Here is a 26,780-nt window from a genome sequence, read left to right as displayed (position 1 = left end):
ATTAGTGGAGTGTATAACATCACAGATAATGTTATTTATGACTAACAAACGTTTACGATAGCCCATCCCACCCGAAAGACAATGATTCTGGATAATTTGTGTATTTGTCACACGTTTCTTTAAAACTCATCTTTCAACGCCGGAACATATATTCTGCGATATTCTCTATTACTTCAACCAACCTAGTCGTGCAGATACTCGTTTTTTCTTGGCAATATTCCTTGTTTTATTTCTCTTGAGTTTATTTTAGGACAGTGTGGCGTGGACGCTACTACTAGTTATGCTTTACAGAATTTAACGCGTTTGATAACAAACGATTATGCTGTAATGCCTGTAATTATGTCCGTTTGTTTGTGTTTCAAATAGATTACGGTTGCATTGAAGCAAGGTATAAGAAAACAATAGCTAAATGGCAACAAGGCTGAGACGCGTGTGGGTATCTGTGTTAGGTCATCCGCAGAAAAAAGTGGTAGGTACCACATTAGAAAAGACGCCACGAGAAAATATATCTTAGCTATTAAATGCTCGTTGCGTTTGCGTTGTTTAGCCAGCGTTTCGGAAATTTGTGGAGACGACCTTTATATAAGCTAGTATTGCAAGTCACGGATTCAGTTGTTTTTCTATTTGATTATATTTTTTGTTGGTTACCTTACATGTATTCTGAAATGTATTAATCGATTGTCGGTTTTGTATCAAGTCAAGGTCTTAGTACTTTCTGTTGTCTTTTTAGTATTTATTTACTCAGTCAAGTAGGTATTAGGTACGTAATAAATAGAATTGATACAAGATATCGGTACCGCAAAATTATGGCTTCATTATTGAAGAAATGATTTGCGTAATATCTATAACTGATCAGGGGCTGTCAGACGCGAAATTGATTTGCACTGATAGATCCATCGTGCCATTTTTATCCTCTGGCCGTCTGGCACTCGGCTCGACTCAACTCTGGGTGCATTTAGGTCAACGAAAACAATGCTAATTGCTTTCTGTAGTGTTGTTTCTTAAGTTATTTATTGTTTCAGTAGGAACAAAGAGCTGCTCTAAAATTACATGATGATGAAAAAGCATTTCACTTTGTGAGCCGGCATTAAAGAGGGCTAAGTAGGTAACATTCGCACCGCAATCACCGCGTACCGTATTCCTCGATAGCCAACCGCAAATTTTAGGGTCATAAAGAAATAATGTTTTGGGAATTTAATTGATTACCGTCTGTATCTCTAGGTATTTAAAAAAGAGTACCTAAACAAAATCTAGTCTCAAAGGGCTTCAAAGGTCGTTCAGTAACATATTATATTTGTAGTTGGTTGGTTAATCAATAAATGTTAAGTATAACTACCCAAAAATTTACAAATTATTTCTTTACTTTTATTTAAGTAAGTACTTACCCGGTCCCGGTCCCGGTCTGGACCCGGGTATGTCCTTAAACTACGTCCAGGACCCGGGTATGTCCTTAAACCACGTCCAAGATCACCGGTGGACGGGCAGCAGCGTCCCTCAAATTCGGTGTAGGTACTCGACTGCGATCGCCAACCCGCCTGCCAAGCGTGGCGATTATGGCATTCACCCCCCAAAAAAAGGGGAGGCCTATGTTCAGCAGTGGACGTTTTATGGCTGAGATGATGATGATGATGATGAAGTACTTAAAGATACAGAGTATAGAAATTTCTTGATTTTCAAACATGGCGGTTTTAGATCTAACACTGGATTTATCCGCGTTGCTCCTAATGGGATTCATAAGCGTAACATACAGTTATTTTCAAGTTTACGTACCTACTTGAATAAATAAAACTTGTAGCATAACGGTTACAATATAGCATTGGTTAAAATGATAAATTTTAAAGAGCGACTTGTTCTGGCACAGTAATGTCCCGTGTTAAATTGCACTCCGGTAATAAAGTTTTTAACTTAAAAACATGAGAAAGCTTACCTTTCCGAAGCTGCCTTTCCCGAGGACCTTGACAAAGTGGAAGTCCTCTATGGTGTACTTGCGGAAGCGCGGTATGGAGCGCGCGGGGGGCGTGAAGCGACCCGTTTTACGGAATAGCCCATACGCCGTTGATTGTTCTGCAAACAAAATTGGATGTGATTTCAAAGCAATCGTTCAGTTACTTAATCTAAAGTGATGCTAATAAAAGAGAAGAGGATGACAATGAACACCATCAACAACAGACGGGGAAAATGATTGGACATTTGTTACGGCACGACACAACTTCTTTATAGAAGGCAAGATAAAAGGAAAGAGAGGCAGGGGCAGACCAAGACGTAGCTTATGTAGACCAAATAAAAGAAAAAGCTGGTGTCGTGTCGTATCAAGATGGCAAATATGGCTTATGAGAGGTAGAAATGGAAAATACTCCACCGACAAGAGGATACCTCTTAAATTGAAAAAGAACATAACTACATAAGACACAAATGTAACTAAATTCGAAAATTTTATTTTAGATAATTAATTTTATTTATTTGAATCTCACGTATTTATATTGAAGTAATATATGCTATGCAAGTTTGAAGGAAAAGGAAAAATAACAGGGTAAATAAAGTAGTAATGAAATGACAGGATGCATCCCACTTGCAACTTGTATAGGATCTCAGAGCGAGGTTCTCAGACGAGTTGCAGTTGAAATTCTATTAAGTAGTTTGAATATTTTAACAATATGTGTTTTTTAGCATATTTAAACGATTTATTGAAATGTCGAAAAATATAGGTAGGTACTCGCAGACTTTGCGTTTAAAAATACATATAGGTGTTCGTAGAGTTTCTAACATTCTCATGTATTTGTAGACTTGCAACAGATATTAATTTTGGCAACTTTGAAGTAATTTTAGTGGTAAATAGCTATGTGTAAATCTCGCCAACACAAATGTTTACAGCTATGTCTGTTAAAATATTATTTAAGTTGACTCCAGGTGCGAATTAGGTAGGTAGAGAAATTAGCAATTAATATAGTTTATGACTTGTAATATAAATCCGTTGACTTTAAATTAAATGAAATATTAGCGCAAGTGTGCTGGCATGTCCTCGTCAAGATTTATATCACTGTAAACAACCTTTAGTTCGCTATGGACCAACGCGACAAAGATCCTTATCAAATGACTCGCCTTGTCTTTGGTGCACGTTTCCAAATAATTTGTAAAGTGACATTCAGGTTTTTGGACGATCACACGGAAGGTCACCGCATTACCTACGCAAAGTGACTTTCCTCGTAGAGTCATAGCGATAGCGTCATATAGTAAGTATGTAGCATCCGAAGTATTCAAACAGTTCGGTACACCATACATACATCTTATATGTATAATTATACATCTTATACGTATAATTATACATATATGGTGTACCGAACTATTTGAATACTTTGGATGCTACATACTATATGCCGCTATGACTGTAGGTACGCTACGGGAAAAATCCAACGAAGCGCGCGGAGGGATGACGTACGTAACAATAAACATAAAAGGGCAATTTTGCAGAAATAATTTTATCTATGTATATGTACATTATATAATAGATTTATAGGATAGATATAACAACTTCGGTAAAGATCCATAACTCAAACAAAGATTTTTATAACACAAAATGAATGCCCTTATTGAAATTCAAACCCAGAATCACCAGCTCCGTAGCCAAAATCACCACTAAACTATGATATTTAAATTGGCAGTGTATACGTATCTCTGACGCTTAGCTTATTCGTTAACCGCGCCATATACTTACCGCTTTATATCCTAAAGTTTCCAACTTATACATATTACTTAATAAGTAGTTCAACATCTCTATCAAGAATGGGTGACACCTTACTAGACCCTCTCTGCGTAAACATCAAAAAAAAAACTATAACTACGTCGTCTACGTCCATTTCGGTGTTATTAACTGTTCGTCGCTCGATAATAAGCATGTCGTGTCTGATGGGTGTCAGAATATATCGCGCTGTTGTCCCCGGCCCGGCCTACGCGATCGGTGCGGTACAGGAGTGCGGCTAATTTGAGAATTCCGCTATTGCGCTGACAAGTATACTGTCTCCCGCAGTCGCAACCATAGACTAATTTATGTTATTACCGGTCGCAACACTCCTTAATGCTTGAGGATCAATTTATAATTTGACAGATAGAAAATGCTGTAAACGGTGATACAGTACCTACGTATTTAATTTACGTAGCATTTAGAAAAGCGCCCAAGTGCGAGTCGGACTCGCGTTCCAAGGGTTCCTTACATTACCCAATTTTTTACAATATATTTTTATAAGTATGTGAAACGCGAGTGAATTGCCTTTAAAAAACTAAGTAATTAGTCCGACTGCATATTTAATTCTAATAGGTTTTCCTGACATCTACAGGTAAAGAACTATTTTGAATTTTTTTTTCAAAATTTTAGACCCAGTAGTTTCGGAGATAAAGGGGGCCGGGATTGCATTTTTTGGATAATTTCTTAAATAACTTCTAAATTATTTATTTTAAAATCACAAAAAAAAAATTTCTCATTTACTCCCCAAAAGTGGCCTCCATGTTTGTTTGTTGTTGGAACAAGAAAATAATACAGAGAATACAACAACTCAAGTAAAGGTAAACAACCGGCGGTCTTATCGATAAAAAGCGATCTTTTCCAGACAACCTTTAGGTAGCCGAAAAATAGTTATTTATTTTACAAGGGGCAAAGTTGTTGTTGAAACCTCATGCTAATATTGATTACTGAGCACACGAAAGTTTCCAAAATTCAACCACGAATGTAGGGTGTTCAGAGAACCATTCGAAAGGTGGAATCTTGAGCGCTGCGAGGGTTGCAAGGTACGAGGGTTATAAACAAACTTTGTTCCTAAGTAAAGTACAAAAAAAAATCACCACGCAAACGCGAGGAAAATATTAACTGTAAAACATTATAAATCAAATTGAACGTAATTAAATATTTATCATTTAAAATCATCACTTAAAAGTAAATTCTACCAGCCAACATGAGGAAACAACTCACAAATTGCATCAGATTAACTTTGCCATTCTTGTGGATAAAATGCAACTCATGTTTTTTAAATTGAAACTCGACTGGCGGATAGACTATGAATACTATGATAGTTAAGTTTATGTGATAACGTTACTCCGACAAACAATGTTAGCATCAGGTATAACACCATACATTCTTACGTGTTACCGTGTTACCTATGCTTTTAAGAAGATTAGCCGCGGGCAGTCGGGCACATTACACCTGCCAGGCCTGTGGTCGTGTTTGCCGCTCCCGTATTGGTCTACACATCCACGAAAAACGTTGTCTACCTGATACTGCTTGTATAGTGTGTAATAGACTCAAAGGCCCATGATGATGATGCCTTTAAGAAGATTAGAAAGTAGTTTCAAGCTACGTCACAGTATTATTAAAAGCTTCGAGTACCTAGTGCGCAGCACAGGTAATTATAACGCAAACACTATTACGATTATGACATAATTCGCGAAGAGCATGTGTGTCAAATTAATTCTCTTTCACCTCGCCTGAGATCGCGGCCGCCGCTAAATATATTAGTTGAGATTAGACGGAGCAATATCAAGGTCGCCATGTTAATTTTGGGAGAACTAGATGAATGTGACAACGGTTTACTTCCTTAAACTGGAGGAATTAAATTTGGTACATTATTATACGATAATCCAAAACGATTTAATGGACGACTTTAAGACAGGCCAAAAGTAGGTAAATAAATCTTATAAAAGCCAACAGGCAGTTCCAAACGCTCTAGTAACTTATTTAAAAAAATGTTACAGTCCCTGTTGAATTTAAAGAATAAATTTATACGTTGCGTGAACGGGGCTTAACAAAATTAATTAGATTAATGTAGAATCAAATACATATTCTAGATTCTAGATTAATTATTATTCTTGGTTTGAACTTGTCTTGGTATGGGGCTAGGGTAACTACTAAAGGGTACTGTAACTGCCGATTTATTTTATAACTTTTCACATTTATAATTTAGTGTCTGTGAAAATAAAAACAACTCTGCTATCAAAGATTTTTTTATTACATACTCATTTACATTGATTTATACTCGTATTTTTTAATTATAGTCCTCGTCAAATCATCGTACTCGTACCGATGTTCATTACAATACTCATGTAGGATGCCTATGGTGTTATCTAACACAGGATTTATTACCGATAAACTAAACCACCGGCAAATGAAAATGCGTGTATTTAATGATGCCCATCAATCTGCTCATGCCATCGTAATAAATAATGCGTCAGCACTCGGTAGTAGTTACAGTTGCATTTGGCATGCGGTTGCGCGAAGCCCACCGAACTCATTAATATCTCTTTATTTACCGAAGTCGCGAATAACATGTCAGTTGTCCGTTGTTTCGAGGTTTATGTTAGCGTTTAATCGGTCGTTGGTCTCTCCCGGAATAGGCCCGCGACTAACCTGCGATTTTGTCAGTTCTTATGTTAGGTATCTGTTTTCTATTTGTAATAGCCTAATAGGTGTCGTGCTCAACATTACCTATTAATTAGCATTACTTTGTGGGTCGCCCTTCTCCCATTACTATTATTAGGATTCTTATTGTCAGCTGTTTGGTAGAGAATTACTGTTTTTAAGCCAATATTGAGAAAGTTCTAAATTTCTTTTTGTTCAATAAATGTTCGTTGTGTTCGAGTATATTAGCTTCATTACGAAATCATATTTTGAAGGAATTTGGGCGATTAGGAATAATTTATTTTAAATTGAATAATTTCTTCCTCATTGACAGATAAGACACTATTGGCACACCTCAGTAAAAATACAACTTGAGAAAAAAAAACAATTGATCAAAGATCGAGGCAGACAACAAACGGTCTTATCGCCAAAGAGCCTCATATCGTCCATATTTTAACATATCAATTTATTAAATATTTAAGTATGAACGATATCGCCAATATCCAGAGACTTCCCCATGTTGTAAATTTTCAAATTCCTAACATATTGTTTTCTTCACCCTTTTGTGTCTTTCATTGGTCATTATAAAAAGTTAGTTCATATTTGAGAGTTTACGTAATCGGAAGGTTACACAACATCACGGCTTGTTTTGATTTTAGTTTTACAGTGAGATAGTGTGAATTCCGATGGCTAGTTGCGTAAGTTCTGCTGGAACGCGGAACCCGAAGTGGGGCGGGCACAAGTGCGCGGTGTGAGGCGAAATGGGGCGCTTACGGAATTTGTGTAAAAGATAAGTGGCTGCTCCATTATTTTGAATTACGAGGAAAGTGGACGCCTGCGCGAAATGAAGAATTGGTTGTCCCCTTTCCTCTTAACGGTTAAGCTTAAGGTTAAGACTTAACATGTTAACTAGCTGGGGCTTTCGCGTGAGAAGCAATTATATCATCATCCTTTCCATTCTATGACGGGGCTATATTTGCTGTTATTTTTCTATTATTTTGTTCTATTACAAATAAGTAGCGTAGGTATTATTTTTAGAACGTCAAGAAATTATTTCATCTAATCTATAAATTTATTTACTTACCATTATACTATAACAGCTATACCTATAACTAATGATTGATGATAAATTAAAGCAAACTGGGCACTTGGCATTTATAATAATCGTGTCCTAGTTGATCTTTCCGAAATTATTACTCTGATCCAGTTTCGTTGGCAGATAATTTAATCTGTTGCAAGTCCGAAATATTCATAAACGTGTAAGTGATTTATCTAGCTGATCACTTTACATTTCCAATAAATCACGAATCGTTTTATCTTCCGGGACTAATACATAATAATAAGAATATATTATAGGAGCATGTATTAATATTTGTATGAATATAATTTAAATTGAATACACTTAGAGCCACTTGCACCATCCCACCATCCCACTAAGTGGTTAAATAGTTAACCCAGTGTCAAATGGTACTGGTAACCATGGTAACTACCCCGGGTTAGTGGGATGGTGCAAGTGGCCCTTAAGGTCACCTATAAGGTTAAATGTACCGAGATCATATTAAATATTAACTCAAAATAAATATTATGTAGTTTAGTACTCGTATTAGGCCTTTAGATTTTTTAATTTATAGCTACATTAACTAGAGGGAACTTGCATTTAGCACGTTAGGGTTCAATTAGACGATGCGAGAACTCGCATGCGAGTTTCATTACATTGCGGTTTTGGAGGTAACCAACAGTCCGCAATGTAACTAAAATCGCATGCGAGCTCGCGTGCCGTGCGTGCCCTTATTCTATTGATGTAATGATAATATTGATAATGTAGTGTTTTGAAAGTAATGAAAGGGTAATGTTTGATTAGTGCTTGCGGAGCAAAACGGTTAACACAATTCTAAATCTTACTGCACAAGCAATACATAAAACACTCATCTATTTTAAAATACATAAAATACTAGGAAACAATCAAAAATTACTGTACAAATTATCAAATTAAGTATTAGAAAAAATTTGGCGTTAGAGCCGCCATACACGGACTGCTCGAGCAGGAACCGAGTGATCAACATACACGGACTGCTTTTGCAGCTTGACCGCATGATGAAATTTCACCGCGCAGCCAACCGCCCGAAGCAGTTGCAACTGCTTGAGCGGTTCGTGTGAATGACGATTTTGTATTGAAACTGCAGATCACCCAACGGCGACCGCTTGAAGCTGTTGGCACTGACTGCTCAAAGCAGTCCGTGTATGGCGGCCCTTATATTCAGTTAAACATAAACTCTGTTGTGGATTTGGAATACCTAATTATGCTTTGATAAATGAGGTTTTAGAAAGATGTAAGAGTAGTAGATGTGGATGTGACAGTAGTGGCATGCGTGATGCAAGATTTGCAAGGTTGCAGTGTCGAAGGCTCACCGAGCTCCTGTTCATGGAAGTCGGGCGTGTTGGGCGCCGCCGCGGACGTCCCGGGCGTCTCGCCACCTGCGTACACAATGCTAGTTAATCGGTTCTCAATTCAATGGCTCCTCTACACGATGGGCCAACGCCGGCCACTCCAAAGCCATGCGGTAGAATGAGATAGCAATATCACTTGCTCCCTCTAACGCATAAATGCGTCCCTTGGAGTGGCCGGCGCTGGCCCATCATGTAGAGGAGCCACAACATGTTGAATAGCCTGTGCATTTTATGTATTTGTGATAAGTAGGTATTGTCTTACTAACTTAAAATATCCATTTCTTCCAATTTTGCTTGATAAATTTGATAAAGACAGTGTTCGGTTGGATTGAAATTCGGGGTTATTATATGTGAGCTAAAAGACTTAACAACTTGATAGGTAGGTAGCCTTAAATAGGTCTTTTAGGTTTCATCATTAATTTGGACTCGTTAAAATTTGTCTTGTTGCAAGTTTTATACAATTTATATTATTTCGTTTATTCATATTGATCATTAAATAACCCAAAGCCGCTTGACGCTGCCATAGTCATGTTACTACTTGTTAATATAGCTCTATCATTTTACTTTTAAGTCTTAACAGATCAAGAAATAGAGTAATGGTTTTTTTAAAGGGACAGTAGAATAGATTAGAATAGTGTATTAAAAGAAAATGCAGAAGGAAGTGCATTGAAAATAGATATGTAGTTATATAATATGAAATTAGGAAGAAAAAAGGGGATGCAAATAAATCTATATATGTTTGAATTTCATTCAGTGAATTTTATAATAACGTATGTGACGTCAATTGCGTCAATGCGTGTTTTTTTTTATAAATACATCGTCGAATTATTTCACTAAAAACGTAAATCTATCAAAAACAAACGCCGATTCCAGAAAACAAAAATTACTTTGAAAAATCAACAGACATCGAATCAATGCCAAACTATATGTTGTCGGAATCGGAAATAAAAATACTAGGGAGACGTTTGAAGATCAGCCAAAATAATCGACGATAGCTCGTCGATCGGGTCGATTGATCACGATCACGAGAATCGGTCTTCGCTCTCATTCCTCGAGCTGTCGTGTAGTCGCCATCTATCATGTATGCATAAAAATGCACGTACATCCGTCTCGTATTTCGGTACTACAGGTTGAACTAATAATAAAAAAAATACGTTTAGATTAACTTTAAATAGGAACTTGCTTCAAACTACAAAATCAACGTAGATAGATAGGTACCTACGTAATAAAATACACATTAGGAAATTAAATTTGAAAATATCCAATTTATTAAAAATATTACGGAAGCTCAGTTTGATATGAGCACTACTTATTTGCAAACTCAGTCTATTTTGGGTAAATCGTAATCGTGCTTGTCTCTTGAAGTTAATTTCAGTGGCAATTGATGCTATTAATTCTGTACAGGTGAGCGAGGAGTGATTGGCCGATGTCCAGGCAGAGGCAACCGCACCTCTACCCACGCTGTGTTCTCTCTCGGCAAATAAACAAATACGCATTAAAGCGCCTACTCACTACTTTTTATTATAATCATTATGTGCTTTGTGGCAAATCTTTATAAGTTTGCCGTCCAATAAAAACAAACGAACGCATAATATTAGGTATCCAAATTAAACAAAAATGCACTTATTTAATGGTAGTTAAAAAACTATTGGCGTAGGTACCTAATGCGCTTTCTTTTATTATTAGCTTAACTTTCGCAATCTTTTCTTTTTGAACTAATAATATCCGTCAGGATGAAGATGATTTACGGCCTGAAAACATAAAGCTAACGTCGCCTGACGTCAGTTTTTACGACGCTCGAGTTCAAATTCTATCCTGAGGAAACGACAACTAATATCATCGTTAAGGTTCATTTTAGACCCGTTTCTATGAAGTATTATTATTATTACCCACCTCTTTTAGAGACGACAGAGGCGCTTCGAGATGACAGAGCTTCCACTAAAAGCCGCTGGTTCACCCCGCACAGGTTCGCTGTCAACTTTTCACATTTTCGATGGCAGTTTACATCGCAGTCTAAAACAAAATAACGAGACGTCCCGCCGCTAAACGAAGAGTAGGTATTGGACGTATACTTAATTACTTATACTAATCTAAGCCGTGCAAAAGCAATCGTGCAATAGTCGGGAGTTCAATTCTCGGGGTTGATCAAAACATATTTACAATTCGTATCAATCGAGAATTGGACCTCAAGACGTTTTTGAACACATTAGAAGTTTGTTAGTAGGTTCGTGTGACAGTGTAAATGTGAAAACGTGTGTTTCCCTAATTAATATATGTATTAAGGCCTATTTTACCTTTTTTAACGTGGACGAAACCTGCCGGTGACGTTGGTGCCGAAGAGTCAAATCCAGAATCGTTGGATCCCGTGGAAGTCCTGCCGTCAGCAGTGGTTTCGCACTCGAAGAACTCTGTAGATTCCTCGCTGGTATCCGACTCGTCTGCATCCTCATCATCTGACGTATCTTCTTCTGAAGACGATGAAGATGAACTCGATGAATGAATTACTTGAGGACTCTTCTTTTGAAGAGGACGAGGAGTAGCTATAAGAGGCCTAACTGCCAGTTCTTCTTTAACTGGCTTTCTGATCGGAATCTTTGTAATGTCTAGTGATGGTGATTGTCTTGGTTGTTCTTTTTCCTTGTTTATAGATTTATTTTCAGCCTTTAAACTCTCTTTAGCTTTTTGTTCTTCATTATTAACTGCAGTTTCTTCTTTTGGAATGTTTACAGATTCTATAATTATTGGTATTTGAGAAGGTGCCGCTTCAGAAGAAGGGCTCTCCACTGCCTTTTCAGTAACTGTTTTCGCTTCTGAATTAACCATTACCTCAACTGTTTTGTTTGTAGTCTCAGGTGACATACAACCCTCACTATCTGCATGTTCCACAGTTGACACTTTAGTTATAGTTGATGGTATTGATGACTCCAGTTTTACGTTTATACGCAAGGGCACGTCCTCTTTTTTGCTATCAGTACTATTATTTTCCCCAGCTTGTTTCGCTTTGGGAGAGTCTTGTTTTTTAATTTCATTTAATTCTGCCTTTGTTTCAACATGCGGAGACATGATCACTTTTTTACTATGTAATGGGGAAGTTTTGTCCTCCATCTTTGACGATTTTGGAGATTCTGCTTTCTTAACTTTAGAAGATTCTGCATTTGTTTCAATTTGTGAAGTGGTTTTATCTTTTTTGCCGTGCACCGGGCATATTTTTTCTTCAGTTTTAAATTCTTTTGGGGATTCCCGTTTGCTATCTTTTACTTTACTGCTATCCAGAACAGCGATATCTGTTTCCTTGGGCACCACTGGATTTATTGGATTTTCTGGAGCTTTGTCAAGTTTACTAATTTTGTCCTCACTTTTGGGCAACATCCTATTTTTGTTCATTTGCGGCACCTGATCACTATCTTTAACTTCGTCAGGCTTTTTGACGTCGCAGCTATTTACTACAATACTAGATGCTGCATTTGGCTTTTCTTGTTTAACATTTAAGTTACCATCTAATATCAGGGGTTTATTCACATCTTGATAGATGGTTTCACCGGCTTGTTTGGTTGAGATTTCTTTTACCTCTTTAGAACCTAATAACGAAGGATGTTGATTATAACTTTTTATTTCAGGATTCGTTAGCTGCACATTACTATTAATATCGAATGAAGGCAACTCAGGTTCCTTGGGTAAAATCGATCCTTCTACTGTAAGATCGCTAACATCAATATTTGTTGTATCTTGTTGCTTAGCGATATTCTCAATATCCATTTTGTCTGATTTATTAGAGTCATTTGCATTAGGTGACTCGATAAGATCTTCATTTGCACTTGATCCCTCGTCTTCTGGAAACCAAAATAGAGCTCTTCGATGTTTTTCTCTAGCATCTTCTAAATTTTGTTTTCTTTTTATAAGGTAAACGGTCTCTCTTTTGCCTATTTTATCCCAGAAATTATCGTCGTCAGGTTCAGGTGAAGGAACATTAGTTTCAAGGTCGGTTTTTCTACGGATAGAAGACCGCATTCTACTTTTACGCAATGCATTAGTAATTGACCTATTCCCATTGTTGGGACATTCATCAAAATTAGAATCAACGCTACTACTAAATGAAATTTCTTTTTTCAAAGCACGAGGCTTTTCCTCTACAACAACTTCTCCAACTTTAAATTTTAAAGGACTATTTGGTGAAGATACTTCCACTGTTCCAGTTATTTTTGCTTTTAACTTGGGTTTTGGTTTAGTATTCTCATATTTTATCGATGATCTATTTTCTTCAATAGATGGTAAAGAACATAAAGCCTCCCTAGGAAATTCAGTAATAGAGTCGAGTCTACCACCTGAAGACGATTTTTTTAAACTGCGTCTCTTTAATGAATGCCTAAGTTCTTTGGAATCTCTAGACTTTCTGAAGCGATCATGTAAGGAATTGTCAGATTTCGTCGTTTTTAAAGGGTTGCTTTGACCTCCTATAATTCCAACGGATTCCTCTGTCCCAACTTTGCTTAAATCTAAAGTTGCAGTACTTAAATTTTCATTTCTTATTAACGAGTCTAAGACGTTTGCTTGTTCGGCTAAGATCTCCACCGAACATCGTCTGGTGGGTGATCTACTCGTGCTAGAATGGGGTGCTAGTGGTGTACTTAAAGCGTGTTCTTGTTTGTTTTTACTATCACTTGTTATTTCAATATCACTATCGTTATTATTTTTGACAATGAATTTTTCCATCAATTTGGTTCCTATAGTCTTCTTTTCTTTTTTTTCTTTGTATTTTAAGTCTTCAGAAAGCTTTTCTCTCCATTTAATTGATTCTGATGCATCTTTAATAGGAGCATTATCAACAATAGATTCACTTTTATCGCCTTCTTCGGAGCTTGATTTCTGTGATCCGTCTAAAGGTTTGCGAGGCGAATCTCTGTCTTTTCTCTTAATTGTATGCAGCCGTACTACAGTGCGACCTCGTTTTATAGTACTCCTCAATTCTCCAGGAGAGGAATCTATGCCAGTTTCAGGCTTACCATCTATTCGTGGCATGAAGGGTCCATTTTCATTATCCGCAGTCGCATCTGCCTGAGGTGCAGGCGGGGGCGGACTTTCTGTCTTTGGTCGATATTTGTTCCTTGACACGTCAATATCAGCAGTGTTTATATTTATCGGTCGCGGAGTATAGCTGGAGGGAACGTAACTCCGTTTGTAACTAGCTATTCTCCTAGGACTGCTTACCCTTGAAGGACTTGATGTATTTCTTTCCGATATAGTGCTGAGGATAGGAGAGTAATTTCTTCCGCTGCTGGTGATCCACCTCGAGCTGACCTGAGGGCGGTTGTATCCTCCGAGCGAGGAATGAGTGCTGTAGTTAGATCCAGGATTGAGATATGATGCACTGAACGACGGTCCTATTGGTGTTTTCGATCCGTAACTGTAGGGGGCACTATAGGGAGACGATCCACTGTAATACATGTTCGATATGTGATCGGAGTAAAGTGGCATTTTGGTGCTACGCGGCGGCTGCGCGCTTCGCGTGGCGGCATGCGGGCTCGCTCGTGCGCGGACTGGCGGCCGGCCGCGGCAGGCGCGGGCGCAGGCCCGCCCTCCCGCGCTCACGACCCCCGCCCGCCCAGACTCGCACAGGTGATTGATTGATGATTATTATGAAGACAATAATAGATCTTGTGACTTTTTCTAAGATGTCGGAAGGAAGTTTTTACCGTTTCGTTGTTAGAGATAATTGTGTCAGTTATTGTAAATAATTTCGATTTTATGTTGGTGTTATTGTTATGAAATATTTATATTATTTTTTAACATAAATATAGAAGCAGATTCTGTTTAGTTATATTGGTATTTGTAAACAGTAGACAGGTATTATATGTGTAAACGTATATAAATTGTGGCCCACAAACTTCAAATAGTTTATCAATATAATAGTGTATAAGTTCTACAGTAACAAATCTACTCACTCTTATCTCTAGTTATTTTGACGATAACATAACAAGCCTTTTCGGTAGGCATTAGGTAATATGAAAAATATAGGCCATCAATTATCGTTATACAAAGACGTGATGGCGGTGATCATAACAAAATTATCCGTTTTATAAATGGAGAATTATATTACGGTTATGACACTAAGTAACTTATATAGGCTACTACTGCTAAGGGGTCATCCATTAATTACATCACACGTTTAGGGGGAGGGAGGGGGTCAAGAAAATGTGACATATTGTGACATGGGGGAGGGGGGAGACACAAACTTTGTGACGTCACTTTAACTTCATCAGTAACCGGAAATTAAATTAAATTATTTTATTCGCTGTATATTTAAATAACAAGTTTAAAACGATAATCGTTTTAATTCGTTTAATTTTCTTTCCTAAGCAGTTTTGGGTTATAAAATTACTAATATTTATATCGTCAAAAATATTTTGATAAAATATTAATAATACTTAGGTACTTACTTAATTCGATTTGGCGATTTCGTAGAAAAAAATGTAACGTCACATTAGGGGGGAGGGGTTTGCCAAATGTGACCAAGTGTGACAGGGAGGGGTCAAAAAACCTAGAAATTCGTGTGACGTAATTAATGGATGACCCCTAAGTAAGGTTACATTTAGGGGAGGCAGGGGACCATTGGGCAGTTCCGCTACCCCCCCCCCCCTACAAATGCGTAGAACTCAACAAAAAATATGCAAGCTTCTGATTAATCATCTACATGCAACAATGTCCAGTCCGTTAGTCCTTACCTATTTATTCTTTAATAGATCTATGTCGTTTTATTATGTACTTTGATTACCAATAATAGGTATAGGTACGTCCTATGACAAATAGTAGGTACAAGCAGGTACCTACCCTAATAAGGGACTTCATTCTGAGGAGACAATCTATTTAATTCATATAAACACGTAACATGCTATTGCTATGTTTTGAGATACGAGTAGGTGTATGTTATCTGAACATAAGAACGCAATATCCGCACTGCTTTTAAAAATAGGTATCGACAATTCGACATATTTTTCATTGGCTGTTTTAAATCTGAAATCAAAGAATAAAAGGTTCTATAATAAAGATTATATAGTTGAATCCGTTGCATCACTTTATTTGCGGCTGATTAAACCAAGGTAGGTGTAGGTGTCAATCACGGTAGGTTATTTATAGGTGGGCATTAAGTAGTCGCCCCCGTGTTGGAGCGAGGCCACCCCAAGTGTTTTCACGTGACGGTCTCTTGGGGAATGCAGTGGCATCCGTCAAGTGCATCGGTGTGCGGCTAACTTAAACAAGCAATTGGAACATGTAATTCGTTTCAAAAACCCAGTTTTGCGACAGTAAAACTATAATTTCCTTTATCTTTAGACTTGGATCATCAACTTTTCTTCACCTGGTTTCCCATTGGAAACGACAACACACGATCCATTTGATAAAATGATTCTAATTTCATTCCATTTCAATTTTTATTCGCGTAAATTTATTAGTAATATGATTTTCCTTAACTATTTTATATGCATTTTCTATTTCTATCTATTTTATTCAATACTAGCTGTTGCCCGCGACTTCGTCCGCGTGGAATCTAATCTTCAACATTTTACATCTTTAGTACCTATAATTTTCATATCCAAGCAATGTTGAAATTAAGTACTTTTCTTTTTTAGCAAGTTGTATGAAGTTTTAAGTCAAGTGGATTTTGATGTTGGTTGCTGACATTATTTTTCTTGTATTCTCATAATAGGTACCTCTATGCCCTTATACAAAGATTCAAGTTCCGCATTCCGCACTCACAAAATATCTGATCTCCATACGAACTTTCAACCCCTTTCTCACCACCTTGGGGGATGATTTTCAAAAATGCTTGAATTAGTTTTCATGTTTTTTAATTTATTACCTTTTTTTCCAAAAAGTTAAAGTTCCTAGCTTAAAATTAAATTTACACCCCAAGACGAATTTTCATCCCCTTTTTAGCCCCCTTAGGGATTGAATTTTCAAAAACGTTGCAATTACTTTTTTTTGTAATCGGCTATTAGGTATGTCTTTCTAAGAAGTTTCAAAGCATTTGTAATGGATTCAAACTTTGAACCCCATTTTAACCCTGTTAGGGGATGAATTTTACAAATCGCTGAAATCACTTTTATTGTCTCCTAATAATATCCCCAAATACAAAGATTCAAATCCCGCGCTCGAAAAAATGCATGATATCCATAAAAACTTTCAACCCCGTTTTCACCACCATAGGGATGAATTTTCAAAAACGCTGAAATTAGTTTTCTTGTATTTTAATATAATACCTTTTTACAAAGTTTCAAGTTCCTAGCTTCAAATAAAATTTGCACTTGAAGACGAACTTTCATCCCCTTTTTAACACCCTTAGGGGTTGAATTTCCAAGAACGTTGCAATTACTTTTTTTTTGTAATCGGCTATTATGCCTTTCTAAGAATTTTCAAAGCATTTGTAATGGATTTAAACTTTGAAATCCATTTTAACCCTGTTGGGGATGAATTTACAAAACGCTGAAATTACTTTTATTGTGTTCTAATAGTATCCCCAAATACAAAGATTCAAGTCCCGCGCTCGAAAAAATGTTTGATATCCATACAAACTTTCAACCCCTTTTTCACCACCTTAGGGGATGAATTTTCAAAAACGCTGAAATGAGTTTTCTTGTATTTTAATTTAAAACATTTTTACAAAGTTTCAAGTTCCTTGCTTAAAATAAAATTTGCACCCGCAGATGAACTTCCATCCCCTTTTTAACTTCCTTAGGGGTTGAAATTCCAAAAACGTTGCAATCACTTTTTTTGTAATCGGCTATTATGCCTTTCTACGAAGTTTCAAAGCATTTGTAATGGATTAAAATTTTCAACCCCTTTTTAACCCTGTTAGGGGATGAATTTTACAAAACGCTGAAATTACTTTTCCTGTCTTCTAATAATATCCCTAAATACAAAGATTCAAGTCCCACACTCGAAAAAATGTTTGATATCCATACAAACTTTCAACCCCTTTTTCACCACCTTAGGGGATGAATTTTCAAAAACGCTGAAATTAGTTTTCTTGTATTTTAATTATATATCTTTTAACGAAGTTTCAACTTCGTAGCTCAAAAGAAAACTTTAACCCCATACAAACTTTCATCCCCTTTTTAACCCTGTTAGGGGATGAATTTTACAAAACACTGAAATTACTTTTATTGTCTTCTAATAATATCCCCAAATACAAAGATTCAAGTCCCGCGTTCGAAAAAATTTTTGATATCCATACAAACTTTCAACCCCTATTTCACCACCCTGGGGGATGAATTTTCTAAAACGCTGAAATTAGTTTTCTTGTACTTGAATTTGATACTTTTTTACAAAGTTTCAAGTTCCTAGCTTAAAATAAAATTTGCACCCGAAGACGAACTTTCATCCCCTTTTTAACCCCCTTAGGGGTTGAATTTCCAAAAACGTTGCAATCACTTTTTTTGTAATCGGCTATTATGCCTTTCTACGAAGTTTCAAAGCATTTGTAATGGATTAAAATTTTCAACCCCCTTTTAACCCTGTTAGGGGATGAATTTTACAAAACACTGAAATTACTTTTATTGTCTTCTAATAATATACCCAAATACAAAGATTCAAGTCCCGCGCTCGAAAAAATTTTTGATATCCATACAAACTTTCAACCCCTATTTCACCACCCTGGGGGATGAATTTTCTAAAACGCTGAAATTAGTTTTCTTGTACTTGAATTTGATACTTTTTTACAAAGTTTCAAGTTCCTAGCTTAAAATAAAATTTGCACCCGAAGACGAACTTTCATCCCCTTTTTAACCCCCTTAGGGGTTGAATTTCCAAAAACGTTGCAATCACTTTTTTTGTAATCGGCTATTATGCCTTTCTACTAAGTTTCAAAGCATTTGTAATGGATTAAAATTTTCAACCCCCTTTTAACCCTGTTAGGGGATGAATTTTACAAAACGCTGAAATTACTTTTCCTGTTTTCTAATAATATCCCTAAATACAAAGATTCAAGTCCACCACTTGAAAAAAATTTTGATATCCATACAAACTTTCAACCCCTTTTTCACCACCTTAGGGGATGAATGTTCAAAAACGCTGAAATTAGTTTTCTTGTATTTTAATAATATATCTTTTTACGAAGTTTCAAATTCCTAGCTTAAAAGAAAACTTTAACCCCATACAAACTTTCATCCCCTTTTTAACCCCCTTAGGGGTTGAATTTCTCAAAATCGCTTCTTATCTCTTGTACACTTTATAAATGCAATCTGGTGTGCAAATTTCAACTTTCTGGCTTTTGTAGTTCCGGCTCTGCGTTGATGAATCAGTCAGTCAGTCAGTCAGTCAGTCAGGACACTTACATTTATATATATAGATTATATTATATTTGATTGTGTGGTTGGTTGCACCTTAAAATATGTATTTATTAATTAAGTGACAAAATGAACTGAGATACGAACAGATACTTAATGAAGTTTTTGTTTATGCTGCCAACATTTTACAAACATGCGTTTTCGTCGTGGCAATATAGTTCGTTGATGCATAAGCAAGTATAAAATTAATTCATTTCAATTAGCGTGTAAGTGTAAAAATATGAGTTTCGAAGGCTTTCGCATAGTCTAGACCAGCGGTCGGCAACCTTTTAGCAGCCAAGGGCCACATAGTAGTTAAGGAAGTTGACGCGGGCCGCACTTTGTTAATATGTGTGACTTTATCAGACATAGTTGTTTAAAAATTTTATATACAAAATAGCCAGGGAAGCTCGCGGGCCGCAAGTGAGAGGTTCGCGGGCCGCCTGTTGCCGACCGCTGGTCTAGACCCTGCATATAGATAACAATCCGCGTTAATGTATGCTGATGAATTGATGATATACTGACAGATTGTTTAATAGTACAGGTCTTCCTTGATTATCCTTGTGTGCTGTTTGTCCGTATGATTATCATCTTTGTTCTTAAAACATCAATATTAGAAAGTTATAACAGCCGATTACAATATAACGTTTTTGGAAATTCAATCCCTAAAGGGGGTTATAAAGGGGATGAAAGTTTGTACGGGGTTCAAGTTGTATTTTGAGCTCGGAACGTGAAACTTTGTACATGTAATAGTTTAGTAATTTATTTATTACTTCTTCTCTTAAAATATACTAACAAATACTTTACATCATATTTTAAGAAACAAATTTCTTAGCATATTTCCGTTTTTTCTTCCACGACCTTTACCGCAAGAAGTATACAGTGGAACCTGGATAATTGCAATCTCAAGGGACCGGCCAATTTTTGTCAATTAACCAGGTTTTTCATTTAAGCAGGTCGTGTCAATTAACGAGGCGAGGTTCAAAAAATGGTTGTGTCAATTATAGAGGTTTTCATTAATAGAGGTTGCGTTCTGACAAATATCTTTTATGGAGGTGCAAATAACCATTTTAAGTAGATTTACACGCTTACATTCTATATATTGCTTCCGTCTATACTTGCACTTTTACACTACATTAATTACCACTTTATTTTCTTATCATTTGGGTTTAAAAAATTCCCTTGAATTGTAGAAGAAAGTTTTATTAGAATATAAAAAGCATACTTTGTTTTTTATTGATCAAAACTATTTCACCTACTACAGGCTGTGATAGATACCCAATAAATAAATTAAATTCTGCATGGAGATATAAATAAAATGATCATTGCTATTAAAATATTGTTTCTGCTGTATAGAACTACATTATTTCAATTACAGAGGTAATAAGCAAGACTCGTTTCTATAATAGAGGTAAAAACAAGAGCAAAAATAACGGATTTTTTTAGCACAGTGTCAATTATAGAGGTCTTAAGTTGCGATGTGGTCAATTATAGAGGCAAAATTACGAAAAGCACTAAAATCTAAATTGCAATTATAGAGGTTCCAAAATTTCAATTATAGAGGCCTTTTGGTCTCAAGGGACCGGGACCGGACTTTTGGTTGCAATTATTAAGGTTTTCCATTTATCCAGGTGCCAATTAACCAGGTTTCACTGTATTTAACATCTCATATGAACGTCTCAATGTCAAACCCATACTAAAGCTTTCTGATTTATTGTCGCTCCCGACAAGATTCGTTTGCCCTTACGGTTAATTAGTCGCCGCCTACACTTACACACAAAAAGGTATTTTGAACGAAGATCATTATTCTCATAAATATTAAAGTAATATTTTCTTGATTCTAGGATTTGTTTGAAATGTCTTTTATATTTTTGTGTCTCCTTTGCAAGAAAACATTTGAGGCAAAATAATTACATGAAATATATTATATATATCTATTTTAGTTCAAATATAAAGCGACCGCGTTCCTTAATTGACATTATTTTCTTATTTTAGTCGGTTTATCGGTATCTTTAACAATTTTTTGACGTATTTTAAAGTTCGAATCAGGCCATTAAAGGGTACAACAGATAAAAAAACTGGAGTGACAGACAGACATACAGACGGACGGACTGACAGACGGATAGCGGAGTCCCGAGTAATGTGGTCTCGTTTTTACCCTTTGGGTACGGAACCCTAAAAAAAGGGTCTTTTGTTGAGTGTAGTGCTACGAGGCTCTACTACGATGAGGTGCTACGATGTAGCGCTACGCCGTAGAACGTTATGTCGTAGCAGTTTACTTAAACACAACCGAATAGGTACATATATTAACCTCCTCCTTCTATGATATTGAAGTCCGTTAATAAATCCCATCTTATGAATTGCAGGTTTTTGCAGGTAGGTGACTACGAAACCCTAGTTTCGTAGTCACCTAGAAACCCTTATAGTTTCGCCAGGTCTGTCTGTCTGTCCGAAGCTTTGCTCCGTGATCGTTAGTGCTAGAAAGCTGCAATTTGGCATGGATACATAACTCATGCATTGCGACTAAACGGTAAAATAAAAGTTACAAAAAAGAATTTTTTAGGGTACCTACCATACAAAAAGTTTTTTTTTAATTTTTTTTGGCTTTTCCCCGATAGCGTGGGGTATCGTTGGATAGGTCTTTCAAAACGAATACGGGTCTCCTAAAACCATTTTTGGATATTGTAACCCCCTCCTCCCCCCCCTCTAACTTTTGTACCACGAGTCAAAAAAATTGTGAAACAAGAGCTTAATAAATACTTTCAATGAAAACTATAGCGAACATGATCGGTCTAGTTGTTTGTGAGTTATTGCAAAAAATCTTGTTTTCTTAGTAAAAAGACGTAATGTACAAAGCGCTGCAAAGGTACAGTCGCCATCAGATATATCGGAGCGGTCAAGGTGCTCACAAAAATCTGAACACGCCTCTATTGTCAGGGCGCTAGAGTGCGTGTTCAGATATTGTGAACACCTTGGCCGCTCCGATATATATGATGGCGACTGTACTACCTTATGATCTTACTAATAGCCCCCGTTTGGCCTATTTTGGCAGAATGGTAACTACGAAACCCTACACCGAGCATGGCCCGACATGCTCTTGGCCGATTATTTTTATACCACGACGGTAGCTGTTTAACAAGTGTGATGTCTATGTCTGATGATAAGCAGCCACCGCAGTCTATGGACGCTTGCAAGTCAAGTGACACGGTGACACGGGCGTTGCTGACCCTACAATTTACAAGAAAAAACGGGAACAAAATAAAGGCTTATTCTGTATATTAGTGTGATCAAGTATATAGATCAATATCATATAAATAACATATTAATACAATATTTTTAATGGTCGTCACTTTTTTCGATGCTTTATTGCTTGCTTTATGCTTTATTTTCCGAATATTTAATTGCCTGACATCTTGCATGTTAATATTGTTAATGTAAAGTATACTTAAAATTAGTGCATAAAAACGTTTGAGACCTTTTAGTGTCATATTGGGTTACACACTTCTATTTATAGCGACTTTATAATCAAGGTTTATCTACACGACACACCCATAATATTTTATTTATTTATTTATTTTATTTATTTACAAGTCTAGATATATGTAAATAATATACCGAACACGAGCAAAATATTAAACTGTAGGATACTTCTAAAACTGAAAAACATTTATTCAGCGACTTTAAAAAATAATGAACAGATGATGAAGAGTATATTTCATACTAATTAAATATTGTCTTCAATGTACGCTGTCATCAGTGTAATTGACGTTGCTTGTCAGCTTGTCACGCTTTTAAACAAAACAAAATTCGCAATACATTGCGTCTTAGAATAAACTTATAAAAAACAATCTATTTTTAAAGTCGCTGAACAAATATTGTTCAGTTTGAGGAGTATAGCTTACAGTTTAATTTTTACTCGAATTACAGGTCACACCCGGTACATAGCGATGTGGCTCTCGGTCATGGTCGTAGCTACATCGGTTACTTTCTCCAGTCGGTTTTGGTTTCCAGATTAATACAATATTATGTATGGTTGATATTATGTATGGTCCAATGTGCATTCCGTCTCACTCTATCACTAAGCTTGAGACGCAAATACACATTGGACAAAGAAATTGGACAGGTGCACGGAATACCACCCTATTACATTTTTCTACGGCTGTGGAGTGTCGTGACTTCCAACTTCCGTGGCGACCTGACGTAGACCGACTGACTGGCTGAATAGCATACATATATGAAACTAACCGACATTTAAATTCAAAATTCGACATGACAATAACAGGACAAAAACACACCAGTTCACGACGGACAGCCACGACAGACAGACCGTTTACAGAGGGCACCACCGCTGGCAGAACACAAAGCACACGAGATTTCTTGTCGCACTCATACTAATGTAGTATCAATAGTATCGCACCCATACCATGTACATGTACAGTCGCCATCAGATATATCGTGGCGGCCAAGGTGTTCACAATATCTGAACACGCACTCTAACGCCTTGACAATAGAGGCGTGTTCAGATATTTGTGAGCGTCTTGGCCGCTCCGATATATCTGATAGCGACTGTAATAGGGAGGTGCTTTTAGACTAATAGAAAATATATTTGCTGCTCTTGTTAGAACTTAGAAGCCAATAGTCATGCTAGGTGCTGGTAGCACATGCCCAAAAAACGTTCATAGTGATTTATTCCCTCATGCGTTATTTTTGATACAATTAACAATTAACGTGCTTGGTGACCGCATTTTAAGTCTAGATATCCAGGCCAACCAATGGTATTTGAAAATCGGTTTTTGTTAGGAACATTAACTCGTACTACAATTATGTAGTGTACGTTTACATTAAATTTGCTCAACAGAAAATTGAATCGAAAATACCAAAAGTTAATTCGATACGTTTCGTTTAAACGTTAACTTAAAAGCACAAAACTTTAATTACTTCGGTCACCACACCTGACTGCCCAATCGCATGCTCAAAAGCATAGTCTAATAAAACATATTATTATACCATGCGCAAAAGCTAGCCATAATACTACGTTCGGAGAGTGGTACCAACCACAAATAAACCTATTATGGCTCCTCTACACGATGGGCCAGCGCCGGCCACTCCAAGGGACGCATTTATGCGTTAGAGGGAGCAAGTGATAATGCTATCTCATTCTAGCGCATGGCTGCGTCCCTTGGAGTGGCCGGCGTTGGCCCATCGTGTAGAGGAGCCATTAAAGTTTTCTCTATAACCGAACACAGATGTTCGATTCGGATTCGATCAATCGATTTTTTCGCTGGCAAATCAATCTTGGAATATGTACTTAGAACATGGAAAGTAAGCGATTAACCGATAAGCGACATGGTAAAAATAAATATTAACAGATCGATTTGTAGTAGGTACTTATTACACAATCGATTACAAACACTAATGGTTAGGGAGGCGAATAGGGGAATTTTCGGCAATACTCGAGCGTGGCAGTTTAAGATATGAGAGATACCTTAGACCTAATAGAACAACCTTGTAAAGTATTTAGCTCTATATGTAGTGACGCGCGCCTAGGATAGACGATCAGATTAGTAAAAAAAAATGGATAGTCTGAAATACTGGAGCGCGTCAGATTAAGATATTGGGGGTTGATTTTAGTGTTTAAAGACTAAATTTAACTAATCTGACGATAAGTCCTTGACGCCGCCGAGTTATAGGGTCGCGAACTTGTAAAAAAAAAACGTTAATCCGGCATTCTCGAGCGCGATTTTTTTATTTTTTGTCTTGAAGAATATAATCTAAAACTTACTAAAAATACAAAATCTGCCGGTTTCCGCATGACCGGAAGTGTGGAGGAGCCATTTCGTCTTCCTAAGAACGCGTTGCGGCATATAAGTCGCGAATATACATTTTACAACAAAAAAAGTTTAAATAAACAAAAAAGGTAATTTTATTTTACACAAAAAAGGTCTCTTTACATTTTTGTCCAAAGTTAAAACTTTTTCACTTGAAGCATCATAAAAACTCAAACTCCCGGTTTTTTGAGTATATCTCGAAAACTGAGGGTGTTAAAAAAATTGATATGAAATAACGATGATTAAATTATGTGACTTTTATTATATCTCAAAATTTTTTTTTTTCTAAAGCTTCTCGACAATTTTCGTGGACTCGGAAAAAGTTACGCGTATCTGTATACAAAAGTATTATTAACATGTACAGTTTCATGTATGTATATTATTCAATAGCATGTTGATCCTCAAATTGTTTTTTGGACGTACCGTAAGCAAAACGAAGTGAAGAATTGAAGCATAAAAGAGGAATTTGCCATAAACATGTAATACAGACTGAGCGCTTCGCGGAAATATGCCGTCCTACCAGTATTTTTCCTTTATTTCGCAACATTGATGGTGGGGAAAGAAGCGGTAGAAGGGAATTAATTTTCGGTACACCCTAATATATATATATATATGTTTATGGTCCCCTAACGTAGACCTATGTGCCCTCAGTATGACGCCGATTGAAGAGAGAGAAAAGACCCGATGGTATATTTCTCGAATGTACAATTATAATCCAATTTTTATATCATTTAATTTTTTTATACAATAAATAATACACTTCGTACTACATTTCATCTACATTTACGTTGGTTGTATCTATCGCTTTATTGTCATTCTTAAATTCCCCGTTTTATCAAGCAGAAAGAAAGGAAAAAAAAGAAACCAAAAAACCTTTTTCGGTCAGATTAAGAGAACCCACCAACATTTTTGTCAGATTAAAAAAATATGCTTTCAGGATACCGAGATAAACCTCCCCTATGAAAATCTGACGCGCTCGAGTATTTCAAAAAAACTTTTCTTTTTTGCATTTTCAAAAATTCATCGTAACTTATCGTCACGCCGAAATCGTCAGTTTTTTGAAAGGAAGCTTCCTTGGGGCCTACTTAACACCCCTTCCGAAAATCTGACGCGCTCGAGTAAATTTTTTTTTTTTGCATTTTTGACTACTTTATATGCCTACCCCCACCACGCAAACCGGCAGATTAGTATACCGTTGTTATCAGAGGCACTCGGGGCATACGTAGTATGAATATCTGACGCGCTCGAGAATGCCCAAGTAACTGTTTTTTTTTAACATTTTTGAAAAACCGTACATGCCAAACCCACCGCTAAAATGGTTTTTGCCATACGAGCTTTTCTTTTCGAAATTATTTTATCTTTCGATTTTGATAGGTCTCGACGGCGCCGTTGAATTACGCCATTTAGCTACCTCGCCTCCCTAACTATAATATTGTCGCTCACCACACATACAGGCATTAGAAACCTAGTTTGAACTTAGATTTTTTTGCGCTAGCCTAGAATACGGTGAGCAAATGTGAGCTCTCCAATGGTTGTTCTGTCATTATGCATGGGGCAATATTACCAGGGTTGGTACAATCCCAAGGCGATCTTCATATTGAATACGGATCCGCCCGCCGTTCCAGTGTGTGTGAGCGGGACATCGCCACATAGCGCTGCCTGGATCCTTAGAGCATTTAATAACTAGAGTCGCCTTTAATAGCTTAGCAGAGGGGCTGCCGAAAGACTTGCACAATTGTGCAAACTTTTGTATGGACTTATATAGCTATTTGTACGTTATGTAAAAATCATGTAGAAATAGCATTA

General features: G+C 36.7%; 1 protein-coding gene across 5 annotated transcripts in view; it reads right to left on the bottom strand.

Annotated features, from left to right (window-relative positions):
- LOC134665799 (putative protein kinase C delta type homolog) overlaps positions 1–26,780 on the bottom strand; it is a 47,263-nt gene that overhangs the window by 7,643 nt on the left and 12,840 nt on the right. The window contains exons 1-4 of one of the 5 annotated variants that reach the window (XM_063522782.1): positions 11,125–14,416; positions 10,724–10,843; positions 8,792–8,857; positions 1,928–2,064 (exon numbers count right to left, since the gene is read on the bottom strand). In XM_063522782.1, coding sequence (XP_063378852.1) covers positions 1,928–2,064; positions 8,792–8,857; positions 10,724–10,843; positions 11,125–14,302 — 3,501 coding nt within the window. In that variant the 5' untranslated portion in view covers positions 14,303–14,416. Of the gene's footprint in view, positions 1–1,927; positions 2,065–8,791; positions 8,858–10,723; positions 10,844–11,124; positions 14,417–26,780 lie in introns of those variants that run through there. The other 4 variants (XM_063522785.1, XM_063522783.1, XM_063522784.1 and 1 more) reach the window with 4 other exon arrangements.

This window comes from Cydia fagiglandana, chromosome 7 (assembly GCF_963556715.1).
Source record: "Cydia fagiglandana chromosome 7, ilCydFagi1.1, whole genome shotgun sequence".
NCBI classification, from domain to species: domain Eukaryota; kingdom Metazoa; phylum Arthropoda; class Insecta; order Lepidoptera; family Tortricidae; genus Cydia; species Cydia fagiglandana.
This window is presented reverse-complemented; position numbering and strand designations above follow the sequence as displayed.